The sequence below is a fragment of the Dromiciops gliroides genome, chromosome 2 (assembly GCF_019393635.1).
Source record: "Dromiciops gliroides isolate mDroGli1 chromosome 2, mDroGli1.pri, whole genome shotgun sequence".
NCBI classification, from domain to species: domain Eukaryota; kingdom Metazoa; phylum Chordata; class Mammalia; order Microbiotheria; family Microbiotheriidae; genus Dromiciops; species Dromiciops gliroides.
In genome coordinates this window covers 38,472,201-38,491,920 of record NC_057862.1, presented here as the reverse complement: position 1 = coordinate 38,491,920, position 19,720 = coordinate 38,472,201, and the positions used below count along the sequence as shown (strand labels likewise).

Genomic DNA, 19,720 nt, shown 5'->3' with positions numbered 1-19,720 from the left:
ATGACATTAGGTAAAACACAAGTGCTTGTGTGAAGGCTAAATGATCAATTTTGGGGGAATGGTACAGAGGAAACTCTAGCTCAAAAAGGGATTGGGCTCCATGGTCCCTGGGACCCCTTTCAACTCTGAGATGCTATGATTACATATTTATTGAGATTACCTATTAATTGTCTCTCCATCAAATTGTAAATTCTCTAAATCCAGAGATTGCTGAATGTTTCTTCACTTCTCACATAGTTCTTAGCATTATGCTAAGCATAGAGCAGCCCTCAATACAGAGCTGCTAGAATGTAAGCTCCTTGAGGGCAAGGACTCCTTCATATCTGTCTTTACATCCATTGTGCCTGGCACTTAGCAGGAAGCTAGTAAATAGCTGGTGAATTGAATTAATTGAATTGAATTTGGCCTGAAAGTCTCAGTATTGCCTCTCAGATAAAATGCAGGTTATTCTGTTTGGCATGGAAAGATCACCACACTTTGGCTCCCAATTACCTTTCCAATCTTACTGCTTATCACCTTGGTTCAATTTGAACTCAGGAGGACCTCATACACTTGACGCTTACTAGCTGTGTGATCCTGGACAAGTCACTTAACCCGCATTGTCTTAAAAAGAAAAAAAAAAGACAAATTTGCCTGCTAGCTGTTCCCCACGTATAATATACTACCTCCATGCCTTTGCACATAGTCCTTCTTTATCTGGAATGTCTTCCTCCATCTCTTAGAATCCCTGGCTTCCTTTAAAGGGCACCTCACATGCCACTGTCTAGAGGAGGACTTTTCTGAATCCTCCAGTTACCTGAACCATCTCTCCTAGAAGCTCTTTTATCACTTTGTATAAATTTTGTGTCTATTTAATTCCATATATAATGACTCCACTATTCCCTGGGATGTAAACTATTTGAAGACAAGGACTATTTTTTTCTTTTTTTTCTTTAAAATCCCTGTGCTTAAGACAACTCTAGTAGATGCCTAATACATGTTTATTGATTTGAGGATTTTTTGGCGAATAAATCCATCCTGCTTTTGTTTTCCCCTTAGAAGCCACAGGATAGTCTATACCATGGACTCCCTCACCAATGGGGAGGGGGTGAGGAAGTCAACAAATTTGTGATACATGTGACCCCTCCCACCTTCTCTGTGACTTTCAATCTCCCTGAGATTGTAGCAGCTTTTAAGTGCATTTTAAAAATTCAATTAAATTAAGTGAAATTTGTTGTCTCAGAGAATACTGTCCTTGGCAATGGTGTCAGCAGTTTCTCACATGGGTTATTATGAGGTGGGTTTTTTTAGAAATCCAAAAGAGCTACAGAAATGCAGGTTGAGTTAACGATAATAATAGCATCATTATTGTTACTGTTATCGTTATTATGCTCCTTAGGGGAATGTGTCTCATACAAAGAGTCTTGCAATATGGTGAGATGAAATCAGCATGGCTTCTTTTATAAATAAAGTAATAAAATTCTTTAACCAAACAAGGTATAAAAATGATCTTCCCACTGACATACTGCCACCAGGAGCCAAGTGGCACCTGGACTGTTTCATGAACATATGGGGAAATGTGCCTACACAGAGATGTGACTTCTTGGGACCGTGGGGGAGGGCATGCTCACAGAATCCCAGAATTTCAGAGCCAGAGGGGACTCAAAGGTCATCCAGCCTAGCCCACAACTAAATAAAAACCTCCCTTACAACAGACCCCAAAAGCATCCATCCAGCCTCCAATAAAAGGGACCCACTGTTGCCCAAAAGGTCCCTTCCTCTTTGGGAACATTCCAGTGAGGTATCAGGGAAACATTACACTTAAAAAGGAGGATACCTGACCAGCTTCACATACTATGTAAGCTTCCATCAGAGGACCAGGTAAATAGTCCTAGAACTGGAAATTATCTCATAGCACATCTAGTACACTAATTTTACAGATAAGGAAACTGAGGCCCAAAGTAGTAAAGTGACTTACTCAAGATCACACAGGCATTAAGCATAAGAGGTCAGATTTAAGTTAAGTTCCTCTGACTCCTGAGCCACAACTCTATCCACTCTACCACACTCCTTCTTGCCCTTGGTTGATCCCTCACATTTGCATAATGCTTCAAATTTCTTTTTAATAGTTTATTTTAATTTTTATCTATCATATGTTTATTAATCTGTCCCTGCCTCTACCTCTACTTCCATGGAGTATATTAAATTAAACATTAAGAAACTGAAAAACAAGGGATAGAGCACTGGCCCTGGATTCAGGAGGACCTGAGTTCAAATATGGCCTCAGAAATTGACACTTGCTAGCTGTATGACCCTGGGCAAGTCACTTACCCCTCATTGCCCCACCAAAAAAAAGAAACTGAAAAATAAAGTCTTCAGTAGACAGCTACATAGTGTGGTGAAATAAGTTCCCATATTTTGCTATATCTGAAAATGTATGTCTCTTTCTGCAATCCTTTGAATTTCTCAAAGCATTTTCATGTGCATTATCTCATTCTGTTCTCACTGGAGCCCTCAAAAGTAGCCAGGAAAAGCTTAATTATCCCCATTTGACAGATGAGTAAACTGAGCCCTAGAAAGGTTTAGTGAATTACATGTAATTCATTCCACAAGTTAGTTACAGAGCCTCTTAAAAGGACCTGAGTCTTAACTTCTATTTCTGGGCTCTCTCTCTTCACTATATTATAAAGGCAGTATGACACTGCTACTTACGGGCTGAATAACATTGAATAAGCTGCCTCATCCCTGTAAATCACAATATCTTCATCTATGAAATGGGGTAATGATGCTTATGCTACCAGCCTCTCAAGTGCTGTTCTGAAGAAAGCACTTTGTAAATCTTAGACTGTTTTTGAGATGTGAAAACATTACTTCTTTCCATTTTTTTCTCCTGCTATTTCTCTACATGAATCCTACAACAAGGCTGGCTTCCTCAATTCCTCCAAATCTACCTTTTTCTTTCCTATCTCTATGACTTTATTCCACCTGAAATAACCTTCTCTTGATTCTCATTTCTGGAAATCATATTTATCCTTCAAAGTTCAATCCAACCTAATCCATCAAGTATTTATCAAGTGCCTAATACATATGGGGAACCACCTGGGTTCTGGGGTACAAAGTCAAAGAACTAAAGAAGCTTAAAATCTTGGGGATAGTGGGAGAATAAAGAGAGATAGAGATTGAATTCAGAAAAGAGAATTTGGGTAGGAGCCATGCACTTCTACAATTTGGGATAAGATAAGGATTCCCTGGGAACTGTCCCCAGTGCTGAATCTTGAAAGAAGTTAGGAATTCTAAGAAGCAGAAGAATGAATTCTAGACATGAGAGACACTGCGTATGAAAGGTACAGTGGTTCAAAGTGCAATGCTAAGTCTTGGGGAGAGTAAATTGACCAGTTTTACTGGAATGGAAAATACATGAAAGGGAGTGCTGCAAGATAAACCTGCAAAGTGGTAGACTGGAACCAGATTATGAAAAGGTCTAAACAACAAGCTGGAGACTTTACATTTTATCCTAATGTACAAAGGGAGCCAAATAAAGCTCTTGAGAAAGAGAGTGACATGGTTACAATTGTTCTTTAAAAAAGATCAGGGGGCTTTCTCCCTCTCAGAACGTTTGTGCAGCTGTGTTCTGAACTAGCAGCTCCAACCTCCCGGGAAACCTTCTATTGATAAAGAGCTCGTTCAGCGGAAAGGAGAAAAAATATATATATCTATATATTATTCTCTTCTTCCTGCACATAACTTGAGACAAGCAAAAGTAAATTCCAACCATGAGGGAAATCGTACATATCCAGGCTGGCCAGTGTGGCAATCAGATCGGTGCAAAGTTCTGGGAGGTGATCAGTGATGAACATGGCATAGACCCCACCGGCACCTACCATGGGGACAGCGACCTGCAGTTGGACCGCATCTCAGTCTACTACAATGAGGCAACTGGTGGCAAATATGTTCCCCGGGCCATCTTGGTTGATCTTGAGCCTGGAACCATGGACTCTGTTCGCTCTGGACCTTTTGGTCAGATATTCCGGCCAGACAACTTTGTTTTTGGCCAGTCCGGGGCAGGAAACAATTGGGCCAAAGGCCACTATACGGAGGGGGCAGAGCTGGTGGATTCAGTCTTGGATGTGGTGCGCAAAGAGGCAGAGAGCTGTGATTGCCTGCAAGGCTTCCAGCTGACCCACTCACTTGGTGGAGGCACAGGCTCAGGGATGGGCACCCTGCTCATCAGCAAGATCCGAGAAGAGTACCCTGACCACATCATGAATACTTTTAGTGTGGTTCCATCACCCAAGGTCTCAGACACCGTGGTTGAGCCCTATAATGCCACACTCTCTGTCCACCAGTTAGTAGAAAACACAGATGAAACCTACTGCATTGATAATGAAGCACTCTATGATATCTGCTTCCGAACCCTCACGCCAACCTACGGTGACCTCAACCATCTAGTCTCTGCCACCATGAGTGGTGTCACCACCTGCCTTCGCTTTCCTGGCCAGCTTAATGCTGACCTCCGGAAATTGGCCGTAAACATGGTCCCCTTCCCTCGACTCCACTTCTTCATGCCTGGCTTTGCTCCCCTCACCAGCCATGGGAGCCAGCAGTACCGTGCCCTGACCGTGCCTGAGCTCACCCAGCAGGTCTTTGATGCCAAGAACATGATGGCGGCTTGTGACCCTCGCCATGGGCGATATCTCACTGTTGCTGCTGTTTTCCGTGGTCGGATGTCCATGAAGGAGGTGGATGAACAAATGCTCAATGTACAAAACAAAAACAGTAGCTACTTCGTCGAGTGGATCCCCAACAATGTCAAGACCGCTGTCTGTGATATCCCACCCCGTGGCCTCAAGATGGCTGTCACCTTCATTGGCAATAGCACTGCCATCCAGGAGCTCTTCAAGCGCATCTCAGAGCAATTCACTGCCATGTTCCGCCGGAAGGCCTTCCTCCACTGGTACACAGGGGAGGGGATGGACGAGATGGAGTTCACTGAGGCTGAGAGCAACATGAATGATCTCGTTTCTGAGTACCAGCAATACCAGGATGCCACTGCTGAAGAGGAGGAGGATTTCGGTGAGGAGGCAGAGGAGGAAGCCTAAGGGAGATATCCTGCCATCTCAGTCTTCTCAATTCTTCCCAACATTCTTTCCCCATCACCCTTTTCCTCTAAAGTTTGCATTTTCTGCCTCCATCCTTTTTCTCTCCTTTGTGGGTGCTGAGCTCTCTGCCCTCTGATCTTCCTTCCTTATATGACCTGTCCCCTCAGTAATATGCCCCTTTCTTCCCCACTCCCAAATTCTCTCCAAGAAGCAGAATGTCTCCAACCCAGAGCCTCAATTTAGGGGACTTTGTGCCCACTAAGTGCCCTGAACTAAAATGGTGACCAAGAGGAAAGGTCCAGAACTCTTTGGGTTTTCTTGATGGAGAAGGGGACCAAGATGTTATATTCCTAGTGGAGAGTTCTCTTGGTGTGTTTGGGGGGAAGGGAGGGAATGGAGTGTTTCATTCCATAAAAGTCTGTTGGGGGAGCCAGGCTTTCTATTCTAACTACCATCTCCACATACTCCCCAACTTCTCATATTCCTATCTCCAGGTGCCCCTTCTCTTTCTCTCTACTCCCCAGCTCTGGGGGAAGTGTTGACAGTATTATTCCCCCCCAGTTTTGGTTTCTCTCCCAAGTGTTCATTTTTATTTGGAGGGGTCTGTGCCTCACTCTGCCAGGTGGGCTCCCCCCTCAGCTCTTTGTCTCCCTTTATTTTGGGACCCACCCTTCCCCTGTCTGAGATGTGAGAATTGCTTCAACTCCCAAAATTCTAGAGAAGTCCCTCATTTGGGGAGTATTTTGATTCTCTTACACTCCCCTTCCCCCAAAATCAATTCCCTCCCAAGAGAAGGGAGCAGGGGCAACAGGACACTTCCCTTCCCAGTACCAAATCTTCCCTTCATTTTCTCTCATCCTTTCCACATCTGCAATTTCTATCTTGGGCTCTTCCCCCTTCCACTTCCTAGGTTTCTGTTTTGTGTTGAACTTGCTGCTTTTTTTCATATTGAAAAGACGACGCCCCCCAAACCCGAAAATAAAAAGGAAATGAGGAAAAAAAACCCAACACTTAAAAAAAAAAAAAAAAAAAAAAGATCAGGGGGCAGCTAGGTAGCACAGTGGATAAAGCACTGGCCCTGGATTCAGGATGATCTGAGTTCAAATCCAGCCTCAGACACTTGACACTTACTAGCTGTGCGACCTTGAGCAAGTCACTTAACCCTCATTGCCCTGCCCCCTCCCCCCCAAAAAGATCAAATGTTTAAATATCACCTTCACCATGGAGCTACGAGTGCTACAGGTGCCTACTCTCCAGCCCTCCAGTCCCCCTTAATCCCTTAAGTCCCACAGCACTTCATTTATGTTCCTAAAGGCACTTACTAGATACTGTGCTGCCTGCTACTAAAGTCATTTATGTATTTGTCATTTCCTCTACTAGATTATTAACTCCTCAATAGAGAGTGTTCCCTTTTTGTCCCAACTACCATCACAGCCATTAGTGGTTAGGATCAAATGGATTTTAGACAGGTCAAGGTTTAGAAGCACATAAACCAGATGAAGTATTTCAAGGAAATTCTCTAAGGGTCATGGAAATCCCTCTGAAGATTTCCAAGTACTCTGTGGCTTCAGATGTTTGTATCAGAAAGTATTTACCATTGGCTGTCTTAGGGTAGGATCCACTGAATTGATCAATTGATTGTGCCACCTCACTTAAAAGTAATTACCTTTGGGGCAGGTAGGTGGCACAGTGGATAGAGCACTGGCCCTGGAGTTCAGGAGAAACTGAGTTCAAGTCCAGTCTCAGACACTTGACACTTACTAGCTGTGTGACCCTGGGCAAGTCACTTAACCCCAACTGCCTCACCAAAAAAAGTAATTACCTTGGCTGGATCCTCCTGCAGATCATGACCTCTAAACATAGGTGTCCCTCAGAATTCTGTCCTGGGATCTCTTCTCTCCTCTTTCTTTACCACTTCACTTGGTGACCTCATCAGCTCCCATGAATTTAAATGATATCTCTCTTCTGATGATTCTCAAATCTACCTGTCCTGCCCCAATCTCTCGCCTGACCTCCAACCTCAGATCTCCAACATTTCAGACATCTTAAACTGAATATCCAGTAGATATCTTAAACTTAATATGTCCAAAACATAGCTCATTACCATTTGCCCTAAACCCTCCCCTATCTACCTTTTCTATTATGATAGAGGGCCACACCATCCTCCCCTTCTCTTGGGTTCACAACCTAGGAGTCATCTTGGATTTCTCACTATCTCTCAACTCCTATATCCAGTGTTTCCAAGGTCTGTCCATTTCACCTTTGCATTATTTCTTTCTTTTGAGGGTCAATGAGGGTTAAGTGACTTGCCCAGGGTCACACAGCTAGTAAGTGTCAAGTGTCCGAGGCTGGATTTGAACTCAGGTTCTCCTGAATCCAGGGCCAGTGCTTTATCCACTGCACCACCTAGCTGCCCCTGCATTATTTCTTGCATAAGCCCCCTTCTCTCCTTGACACTTCCACCACTCTAATGCAGGTGCTCTGCAAAATTCCCAATTTCTACAGGAAGCCTTCCCCAACCCCTCTTTTTTCCAATATCTTCCCTCTGTTCATTATTTCCTACTTATCTTGTATATATTTGTTTGTATGTTGTCTCCCCCATTAGACTGTAAGCCCCTGAAGGGCAGTACTTTTAGCCTCTTTTTGTATCCCCCAGCACTTAGCACAGTGCCTGGAACATAGTAGGCACTTAATTAATGATTGATTTTCAAATAAAAACACTTTCTGTGAATCACTGAATCAAAGGAATGAATTAGATGTAAACGAGAGCTAGAATCTTCTGCTCAATCAAACAAAGACATTTCAACCTGGAGCAACATGAGGTATATTCTGATTGGTTGAGGAAACCTACAATTGGCTTGTATAAAACCAGGAAAACTGGTTTGGAAACAGGCATTTGAATGTATGGTATCTTCATGGTAAAAGTCAGTCCAGTCAAGCTCCTAAGGAAAAAACAAATTACTTGGGGGAAGGGAGAAGATATCCTCTGAGGTCCTCCCTAGCTCTAAAACTATGAATCTCTGACCCACACCTCCCCTCCCCATTAGTAATGACCTTTATCCTCTGACCTCACAAAGAATTTAGTCATGTTCAAAATACATCAAGTGATATCAATGTCTAGTACAGGTATCTGCATTTATATCTTGTCCCTGTCGCCCCACTAACACATCCAATAAGCATTTACTAAGTTCCTATATTTGCAAAGCACCATTTCAAGGCTATGGACTTGATATACAAAGACAAAATGGAAAAATCTCTTCCTTAAAAGAGTGTTTAGTATATAGGGAAATACAACCTATAAACAGATAAGTAAATATATAGTAGTTTGAGGAACAAGGAGTGAACAGTAAGGGAAAATCAGAAAAGGCTTCCTGTAGGAGGTAGCATGAGAGCTGAGCCTCAAATAATTAAAAACCAAGTAACTAGTCTGTAAAATCCAGAACAGGAACCACAAAGTCTTATTGGAGCTTTGTGTCTACCTTTCCTTCTCTACTACATGAGTCTTCTGCACATAGTAGGTAATTAACTAGTATCAGTTGAACTAATGTGAATTGAAGTTTTCCTCTAACATCATCTTTGCACAACAATCTAATCAATGGGGAGTCATTTCAAATTGTTAACTTAAACTTCAGGCATATTTTGTATGGCTATTTCTACTTTTTGGTTCAATTAATTATGGCAATATCAATAGATCTTTAATTTTCTCATCAGTGAGTAATGGGAATGAGGCTGTATTCTACAATATAATTAATTAGTAATGAGCTTTCAAGTACAAGTTCTTATCCGCAGACCTGCTGGGATGAACCACTTCTCTGCAGGGGTTGATGAGTTCCCACCAGAGGAGACCAGCAATAGCATCTACTCCCTGCTGGGGGTTTGAGGGTGAAGGGAGGCATACAAGGGCAGAAAGGCTCTGAGACCGTAGCCCTACCCTCACCTCATAGCCTTACCCATACCACCCTCCAAGTACAATGACTTTCACTGAGGATAGAGGATAGAGCCCTAAGTATCTTCTGCAAACAGAATCCTGATGATATTCTCCTCTTTGAGGAAAAAAAACAGATTAGGATGCTATGGTAGGAAGAGCACCAAAAGACCTGAGTTCAAATCCTCATTTGTCTACTTTCTATCTTTGTGACCTTGGGCAAGTCACCACCTTTCTGAGCTTCAGTTTCCTTAACTATAAAATAAAGGGGTTGGACTCAAGGCCAAAATGAAACAACAGTGTGACCAAGCAGACCCTGTGATATTAAGCTAAATTAAGAGAGACACAGCATCCAAAATTATACTTGCTTTTTATAAAAATTCAGCTGCACCATTCTGGAAAGCAATTTGGAACTATCTGCAAACCTTCTAAATGATGTATACCTATTGACCTAGAGATACCACTACTGGGTTTAAATTCCCCAAAGAGGAGCAGCTAGGTGATGCAGTGGATAAAGCATGGGCCCTGGATTCAGGAGTACCTGAGTTCAAATCCAGCCTCAGACACTTGACACTTACTAGCTGTGTGACCCTGGGCAAGTCACTTAACCCCCATTGCCCCGCAAAAAAAAAAAAAATCCCCAAAGAATTCAAAGAAAGAGGAAAGGGACCAAGATATGCATAAATTTTAAGCATAACAATAATAACAATAATTGCATTTATAAAGTTTTTACGATGTGCCAGGCATTGAGCTAAGTACAATTATTATCTCATGTGATCTTCACAATGGTGGAGGTAGGTGCTATTATAATCCCCATTTTACAGGTGAGAAAACTGAAGCAAACATAAGTCAAGTGATTTACCCAGGGTCTCTTCACCAGTGAGGCCAAATTTGAATTCAAGTATTCCTGACTTCCATACCCATTGTTATATCCACCAAGCCATCTAGCGGTACTTTTGTTGTAGCAAAGAACAGGAAACTAAGAGGGTACCCATCAATTGAGTAAAGACTAAGAAAATTATGCTATGTGAATATCACAGAATACTTTTGTACTTTAAGAAATTAACAGGTTCCAAAATACCTGAAAGGTCTTGTACAAACTGATGCAGAGTGAAATGGGCAGAACCAGGAGAACAACTTGTGCAATAATGACAAGATAAAGACAAACAACTCTGAAAGACTCAAGACCTTTGATCAACCTCAACCCCAGAGGACCAAAGATGCTTCTCTCCTCTTGACCTTGAGGTACAAAAGGAGATACACCTTTTTGCACATGGCCATGGTGGAGATTTGTTTTACTTGACAATGCTCATGGATTACAAGAGAGAGTCGGTGGTTTCTTTGAGGGAGAGGAGAATCAGAAGTTGATGAAAGGAAAAAATAGTAAAAGCATCAATAAAACATTTCTAAAGAGTACAGAAAAGAAGAGGAGGTTCAGAAGGACAGCTTTGGAACTAACATGCTGAATGTATTATAGTTTTTAAAAGATGGACACAACGGACATCCACAATTTCATATAAAGCCTTCTTCCTATCTTTTCTGTTCTTGTATATGGAACTGCTCATATTCATTGGTGTTTTTCAAGTGCAGCACAAAAAAAACTATTTCAAATATAAGTAAATAAGTCACACTGCGTTCTGCCCTGATCAGCTGACTGCTTGAGCATTGTGCTTGATGTTTGGTGTTGGGAATGGGAGCTGTCACCAATGCAGGGCAACTGAGATTTTGCTCAAAAGTGCCAATATATGTATATTGGGGAAAGGGAAGAATGGAGGAGGGAATTCTTCCTACTTGGGAGATAAGCTTTTTCCATATATTAGACGACAGTCCTCACATCTTTCCATATTGTCCTTTGCTAAGGATCACATTTGTCCCCAGGATATCACCACGCTATTATCAATAACTATTGCTGTTATTCACAGTAGACCTCCTCTCTATTGTATTTAAAGATTTACAAAGGGTCTTCTTCACAACACCCCCTGAGAGGTGGGTCTTACAAGAATTATTTTCAACATCTTACAGATGGGGAAAACTGAGGCTTAGAGAGGTGGGATAACTTGTCCATAGTCTCAGAGCTAGTCAGTATGAGTTGGAAGCCAGGATTCCTAACTCCAAGTGAATTTCTTTCCCATCTATAGTCCACTGGAAGAGTCCTCTCTGATCAATCAATGAAGAGTCAATCACCAACCACCAATCAATCACCAAGCACCTTCTATGTCTGTGCCAAGCACTGGGCTTGGTGCTAGGGATACAAAGAGAGAGAGTGAAACAATCCCTGTTCACAAGGGGTTTACATTCTACCAAAGAAAACAAGTTCACCAATACATAGAGAATGAATATCAAGGAGAATAAATAAAAATAAGTCATTTGGGAGGAGGGGCATTAGCAATTGGGGGAATCAGGAAAGGCTTCACATAGAAGGTCGTGATTGGGTTTTTTGTTTGTTTTTAGTGAGGCAATTGGGGTTAAGTGACTTGCCCAGAGTCACACAGCTAGTAAGAGTCAAGTGTCTGAGGCTGGATTTGAACTCCAGGGCCGGTGCTTTATCCACTGCACCACCTTGCTGCCCCAAAGGTGGTGATATGATCTTGCCTTTAGTATTGGTACAAATCATAAATCTCATTAACCAGCTATGAAATATATGTGTGGGACAGGACTATGATGCTGTGAAAGGTTTTGGGTGGATACTGCTGTGGAATGGGCAGGATGGAGGCTGGAAAATGACTCATCAATTTGGGAGCAGGGAAGTGGGTAGAGTGGACCATTAGGCTATCTGGGAGAAGAGTGAAATGCTTAAGTGAATTCAGATGGTGTCAGCCTTGCAAATGTACTGCAGAAAAATGGTGCCCAGGAAAACCAAAATTTAGTGAGAAGAGCAAGAAAGGGGGAATTGGAATTTGTAGAGGAGGGTGAGTGACTTTCAGGACAATTTCTGCCTTACTTGGGTGACTCCCCATAGAAAGGCTCAGTTAATAAGTATCTGAGGCAAGATTTGAACTCTTGTCTTTCTGACCCTATGTTTTTGGTAGCCCATAGTAGATACATGATGAATACTTGCTTAATGAGGGCATGATACACACACACACACACACACACACACACACACACACACACACACACACGCAAAAAACCCTCTGAAATGGAGACTAAAGTAGTAGTAGGTATTTTGTAGGTGAGATACAGAAAGGTTAATTTCTTCCCAAAACCACATGGCTAGGGGCAGCTAGATGGCGCAGTGGATAGAGCACGGGCCCTGGAGTCAGGAGTACCTGAGTTCAAATCTGACCTCGGACACTTAACACTTACTAGCTGTGTGACCCTGGGCAAGTCACTTAACCCCAATTGCCTCACCAAAAAAAAAAAAAAAACCCACAAACAAACCACATGGCTACTGAGTGACCCAGCTAGGCCTGAAAAACAGATCTGATCCCAAAACCATTGTTTTTGATGCTACATAGGAATGAGGCTCCTTAGCCTAGGAACCTTTGCTGACCCTCTCTGAGGAAAGGAGAGCTCTCTTGGGATATATTGACCCACTATGAGAATTGCTTTATATTATAAACTTTTTCAGAAGTCCTGGGCAATCCCCCTCCTCCACCTTTTCATAACTTACTAACTGTGTGTCCTTCACTCACTTACTAACTGTGTGTCCTTTGGAGAGTCACTTAATGTAGTTTCAGTTTACTCATTCAAAACCAATCCAATCCTCATCCCTAGTCCTTACTAAAATGTTTGACACATAGTAGGTACATAATAAATGCTAGCTGTCTGACTGACTCATCCACAAAGGGGTGATAATAAAAACACTTCCTTCATGGGGCTGTTGAAATGTTCCCATGAGCTAATACAGGGTGTCCCAAAAGTCACAGTGCAATTTAAAGATGTACTAGCTTAAGAGGGGCAGCTAGGTGGCGCAGCAAATAAAGCACTAGCCCTGAATTCAGGAAGACCTGAGTTCAAATCAGACTTCAGACACTTGACACTTACTAACTGTGTGACCCTGGGCCCCACAAAAAAACAAACAGACAAAGAAAAAGAAAAAAGATGTACTAGCTTAAGACTGCACTAAGACTTTTAGGACACCCTGTTTATGTCAAGTGCTTTGTAAACCTTAAAGCTTCACATAAGGGTTAGTTATTATTGTTATCATTATTACTACCTGAAAATGGGGCTTGGAGTCCTTTCAAAGCAAAGATGCGTGGTAGCAACAAAGAAACAGCAAGGCTCTTAGAGAAACCCAAGATGATAGCAGAGAGGGAGAGAGCTGGGGCTCACTTACAAGGACTGGTGTTTTCCTTATGGAGTCCATGTCTCTGTAACGCTGCCCCCAGAAAGGAAGAAGTAACCTGACCTCCCTTCCCCGGGCAGCCCTCGATAGCAGAGCTTCATCAGTGGAACTCACTTATCTAGGAAACAGCTCATGTCTGATCTCTGAGCCTGGCCTGGTTTCTGTTTTCCCCGGCCCCATTTGGGCCTCCTGAGAGCTGCTCCCACTTTCTACATGCACTCGGCCTCTGTCAGTCTGATGACCTGCTTCACTTCAGTCCCCTCCTCCATCCTGGCCCACCTGCTCAGGGCACAGCTGCCTGTCCAGATGTTCTCCCTGCTCAACTGATGATCCCTATCTAGGTCTGGATTTCTTGGTTCTGACTTCCTGCTACCAGTGGCCTAGAAAATCTATCACCTTCTCCAGCCACTGTTTAGGACCAATTTTACCAGGGAGCAAACCCACATGCTAGGCTAGCTCTGGGCCAGGGGTTTGCTTTTCTGTGCCTCAATAGCACCCCTGCCAGGTCTGAAGTATATGCCATAGGGGGAATGGGTAAGGCTAGTGGAAGCTGGGGGGGGCAGCATAAAGGCAACTGAGGGCCATGGTGTGGATGACCCTCCCCTCCTCAAGGATCTATGAGAAGTACAGCTTCCTGGGAGATAAAGAATCTGTGACCCAGAAATCTTTGATTTGTAGGTTAAATCAACACACACTTTAAAAGGTATCTACTTACTAGTGTGTTAGGGACTGTGCTAAGTGTTGAGGATAAAAAATAATTTAAAAGATGGTCTGGAGGCAGCTAGGTGGCTCCGTGGATAAAGCACTGGCCCTGGATTCAGGAGGACCTGAGTTCAAATCTGGCCTCAGACACTTGACACCAGCTGTGTGGGCAAGTTACTTAACCCTCATTGCTGCACAATTTTAAAAAATTTTAAAAAGACGGTCTCTGGCCCCTTCCACTCTTGATCTATGATCTCCAAGGACACGTGGAATTTAGAACTGGAAGAAACCTCAGAGATCATCTTGTGAGATCTCTGCCTTTTACAGATGAGAGATCACACAGCTAGAAAAGGGCAGAGATGGAAGTCCTTTGGTCCCAGACCTAGTGATCTCTCCTCTACATCGTGGTCATCTCTCTGCCTCTAAATCCTATGAGACTATAAATATAAGGGAAAATCATAGAATCAACGATTTAGAGTGAGAATGGATAGCAGGCAAGATTTAACTCAATCCCCTCATTTTACAGATGAGAAAAAGGGAGGCCCAGAATGGTTGAGTGACTGGCTCCAAGTCACACAAGAAATAATAAATGGCAGACACAGAATTCAGACCCACACTCTCTAGGACTTACAGTCTTTCCACTGCTCCGTGATGCCAAAAAAGGGAATGGATGAGTAATGGAGGTGGCTGTCTGTGTGAAGGCAAGGGATGGCTGGGACTGGATTACCTGTAACCTCTTTAGTTCTCTAAACAGCATCTATGTGTGGGTCAATCTATTCAATCCAAAAATACCTTAAGAATGAAAACAATTCCCTTTACAAGTTCTTGTTTAACCAAAGCTATACCACAAGTAGCTTGAGCAGGGAAGGAGAGCAACCAAGCACATGTATTAACACCCCCAACATTTTTCTAACCAACATTCCTCCAAACTTTTCCAACCCCTACCTCACCAAGGTCACTAGCATCAGCTGGGACTGTGCACCATCTCTACCTCTGGCTGGAATGTCCAAGGCTAGGATTCTTTACTTGGGGTCCACAGACCCCCAACTGGATCCACCATGCATTTGGATGAGAACAATATTGCATATTTATTTTCACTAACCTCTAAATGAATTCTAACATTTCTTTCAATTATTTAAAAACATTATTCTGAGAAAGGGCGCGCAGGCTTCACCAGACTACAAGAGCTATCCATGACACAAAAAGCATTTAAGAATCCCTGGAATAGATTAAATGCCCAGCTCAAGGATTCTACCTGTTTTCATTCATTCATTCATTTATTCATTCCTTTCATTTTTTCTTTCTAGGTCATAAATACAGAGACAAAGAAAAAACTAACACACACAGTCCTTGACCTCAAGAAGATCACAGTCAATCTCTCTCTCTCTCTCTCTCTCTCTCTCTCTCTCTCTCTCTCTCTCTCTCTCTCTCTCCCTCCCTCCCTCCCTTCCTTCCTCCCTCCCTCTCTCTCTCTCTCTACACACACACACACACACACACACACACACACACACACACAAATACATACATATATGTGTTTGTATTTGAAAAAGCAAAGTTTATGTTCAGCTGGTGAGATCAGAGAAATCTCAAGTGACATCCGAGTTGGGCCTTGAAGGGAGATGAGGATATCAACAGGTAAACCATGAGATCATAGATTTAGAAGTGGAAGAGACCTTAGAAGAGACCTCAGGAGATGAGAGAAGTTAGCTGACCCAAACAAATGGAAGCAGTAGATGGCAAGACAACAGAGAGGGAGCCGTGAGTACCCCAGTTTGGCGAGAATGCAGAGTGGTAGAAAACACAAAGCAGGAATAATTGGAAATAGGACCTGAGCAGGACATCTTCCCAACTTCTAGTCTCCCCTAGCTCTCCCTCTCTCCTCCATCTTCCCCTCAGCACTATTCAGAGCCAATGCTATGATGGACCAAAGAGATCATCAGCCAAGGGCACTAAAATCCAAGGACACTGTTAGCACTTAGAGGCTTTCTGCCTCCTGGGGTGGCTTCCTTCTCTGCCTGGCCCTAAACACAGCCTTGAGTTAGTGTTCTTTTCTTTGGGGGGGGGTATTAGTGTTCTTGAAGTTTCTGTCCCCCTTCCATGGGTCTCTGTCCTTCTTTATCACCTAAGGACATCTTTTGGGCCACCTGCCCCATGCTCACAAGTTTTTACTTTTAGCTCTGCCTCCACTTCCCCCAAGCAAAAGACAGGCCAGTGGCAGGTGGGGGAAGGAAGATGGTCAAAGTCAAAGTTGATTGGTAGGGGGCAGACCATGGAAAGATCCGTATCTTCATTTCAATATCATTATGGCTCCCTTTTCTCCTCCCCCTGCCAGAAGGCAAGGACATCACCCATTCACTGAAGCCCCTTGACAATTTCAAATAATGAATCAGGGAAAGTCAACATGACAAAGTTTGCCAGTCATATAATGGAAATTGCGCCCTGCTGGAAGTCCCAGCTCTGCACTTGCTAGCTGTGTGACCTTGGGCGAATTACTTCATCTCTCTGGGCCTCATTTTCCTCCTCTGTTATGGTCCCTAACGTCCTTTCCAACCCTTACTCTGTTACCTTGGTTAGCCTGAATGGAAAACCAACTGTATCCTCTAAAACTAAGAGTCACCTAGGGATGCTGGATAGAGTCAAGAGTTATCTGGGGATCTTGGATAAAGCCAGAAATCATGCTGAGATCCTGGATAAAGTCAGCAGTCACTCAGAGATGCTGGATAAAGATAGAAATCATCTGGGGATCTTGGATAAAGTTAGTAGTCACTTGGGGATGCTGGATAAAGTCAAAAGTTATCTAGGGATCTTGAATAAAGTAAGGAATCATGCTTAGATCCTAGATAAAGTCAGCAGTCACTTGGGGATGCTGGATAAGGCCAGAAATTATCTGGAGATCCTGGATAAAGCCAGAAACCATATTGGGACCTTATATTAGTCAGTTGGAAATATTGGATAACCCCAGGAGTCCCTTGGAAATGCTGGAATATCAGGAGTCACCTAGGAATGCTGGGGAAAGGCCAGAATCACCTGAGGATCTCAAACTTCCAAAGGCAAGTTGGTACTTCAGGGACTCAGTAAATAACAGTAACTGGAATTTACACCATGTTGTGTGGTTTACAAAACACTTTCTAGAAAAAATAACTAAGATTTTTATTCACTCTCTTATTTGATTCTCAGAGCCCTGGAGGATAAATAGTGTGAATATCTTCATCCTTCTTTTTAGAGAGGAGGAAACTGAGGCACCACACTGGTTATGAGACTGTCTCGGGATTCCCCCGGTCAGCAAGCAGAAGGGATAGAATCCCGACTCCCAAATCAGTGCCCCTCGCCACATCACCACAGCTCTCACAGTGGCTACTCTGGGTGCCCCAAACTTACTTCCAGCAGCAAAGACAAGAGTCAGTAGAAAAGTAATTGGCTGATAAGAGCCATAATGATTTAGATGCTCTGGCCTAGATTTCTTTAACTGATACAGATTAAATAGGATGGCTTCCCCACAAAACGAACCTGATTTTGTGTGGCTCAGAATGTGCTTAGACAACTTGCCATTATGCTAAGCGGTACAATATTGCCTCAGTTGCATCTTGCTTTCCTCATAAATCATCTCTGGCAGAACCCAAGCGAGACGGCGCCTAAACACACATATTTAGCATGGAGGGTGGGCAGGGAGGTGGGAGGGTATTTAGAGGGAATGGTGCATGGATTCCTTCTCCCTTCCAGGCCCCACTTCCTCTCTTGTATCTCGGAGCCAGGATGATGGGCATTCCCAGAAGCAGTACCGACGTGCTTCATTTCAAGAAGCTTATTTCCAGGAGCTGGTGCCAGATAGCACTTGAATATCCTCAGAGATGTAAATTATGTGGGTTGAACTAATGAGCTATATATGTATCTTTCATCCCCTAATTAACTGTGGTTTAATGAATTTCTCAATGCATTGCCTCCCAGCACCAAAGACTTTTTTCCTTTCCATTTCAGGTAAATATTTAAACACCCCGAATTAAAGAGAGCACTAGGGCCCAAAATTGGAGTCTTGGTTCTCTCCGGCATAATTAGGCCCCTGTCTCATTGATTCAATGTTTTCATTTTTTCAATTCTCCTCTGGAGGTGGCGTTGCAGGGGAATCCCAGGAGCTCCAGTCCCTGGGTCCTACTCATGACCTGTAGAGAGCTCGGGCACTTCCTAGTTACTCCCTCTGTCTCTCAGCAACCATCCCAGCTACTCTGAAGAACCTTTCCCAGTGTTAGAGAGGGAATATCATGACCTCCCTCCAACAACAGTGATGGTCTCGCCTACCACAGCCCAGAAAACCTGAGATAAAACTGCCATTGAGCGGTATTTGCCCCCTCCAATCTCTCCACCCCTGGATTCAGGAAAACAGCAGAATACCAATCCTTCCACCCAGTGATCCTTCCCATGAGTCTGGACTCAGCCTTGTTCCTTCCATCCAGGAGCGTGACCAACATATCCTCCCCTCTAGGTCACCAACTAATCTCATCAAGATGGTAATGACTGGTGGGGGCAGCTAGGTGGTGCAGTGGATAAAGCACCAGCCCTGGATTCAGCAGGACCTGAGTTCAAACCGAGCCTCAGACACTTGACACTTACTAGCTGTGTGACTTGGGCAAGTCACTTAACCCCCATTGCCCTGCAAAAAAAAAAAAATTAATTAATTTTTTTTTAAAAGATGGCAAAGACTGGGGGCAGCTAGATGGCTCAGTGGATAGAGCACCAGCCCTGGATTTAGCAAGACATGAGTTCAAATCAGACCTCAGACATTTGATACTTACAAGCTGTGTGACTTGGGCAAGTCACTTAACCCCAATTGCCTCACCAAAAAAAAAAAAAAAAAGATGGTAATGACTGATAATTTTAGACATTATTCCTCTCCCACCCCCAAGGATTTTTGTTTTAATAAGAGAAACTGGATAATAGAAAAACCATCAAGACCTACAGGAATAATGCTGGAATTGCAGGCAACATGTTTGTCCAGGCCCTACTGTGTGCAGGGTGAAAAACAGCAGAGATACCAGTGGGAGGGTATAGTTCCTACATATGTTAGAATTACAAGGAGACAAAAGGCCATGCCCATTAGCCCCGCCATTAATGATGTGCTTGATCTCTCACTCTGTTTCCTCATTTTCTCCTCTTTGGATGCCCCCAAACAGAAATACCAACACATTTCCTATCCCTCCCATTACAACTATGTCTCATCTGCCTGGACATTCTTGTTAATAATCATGGCATGTCATAGTGACTAGAGAGAGATGCTGGAACAGAGGAAGTTCTAGGTTCAAATCCCAAATCAGACTGTTCATTAAGTCACTTCTTCCATTAAGTCACTTCTTCTATAACATAATTGCATCAGATTCTAATTGCACAAAAAGTGCCCGTCTGTATTGGTTGGGGGCATTTCCTCACTGGGAGCTGTTTGATTTCTGATGGCCTCTGTGGTTCCCTCCTGTTCTGAAAGCTATCATCCTAATGGAGCCCCACAGAGCCCCAAGGATGCTTCCACACAGACCCTGACAGGCCCTCCTGAAGGCCCTCCTCCAATAACAACCATGATGTGATGGGAAGAAAACCATTTAAGAGAGAGATGCAGAAGAAACAGAAATGCCAGGAGACCTCTCTGTCTCTCCAATTCTATGATTCTATGATTGAACACAGTTCACAGCTAAAAAGGCCATGTAGGGTTAATGCATTTGACCGGAGAGCACAATTTAA

At 43.3% G+C, this 19,720-nt stretch overlaps 2 protein-coding genes across 3 annotated transcripts in view; one reads left to right on the top strand and one right to left on the bottom strand.

Moving 5' to 3' along the window:
• The window catches only part of GRID1 (glutamate ionotropic receptor delta type subunit 1), a 1,160,974-nt gene that overhangs the window by 883,118 nt on the left and 258,136 nt on the right, over positions 1-19,720 (bottom strand). The window lies entirely within an intron of this gene.
• On the top strand, positions 3,630-6,086 carry LOC122740223 (tubulin beta chain-like). Its single transcript, XM_043982154.1, has one exon. It carries the CDS (start codon positions 3,753-3,755, stop codon positions 5,076-5,078), a length of 1,326 nt encoding a protein of 441 aa, XP_043838089.1. The 5' UTR covers positions 3,630-3,752; the 3' UTR covers positions 5,079-6,086.

Bases quoted from the DNA above. Each gene is read 5' to 3' on its own strand.
- LOC122740223 (XM_043982154.1), top strand. From the start codon at position 3,753: ATGAGGGAAATCGTACATATCCAGGCTGGCCAGTGTGGCAATCAGATC.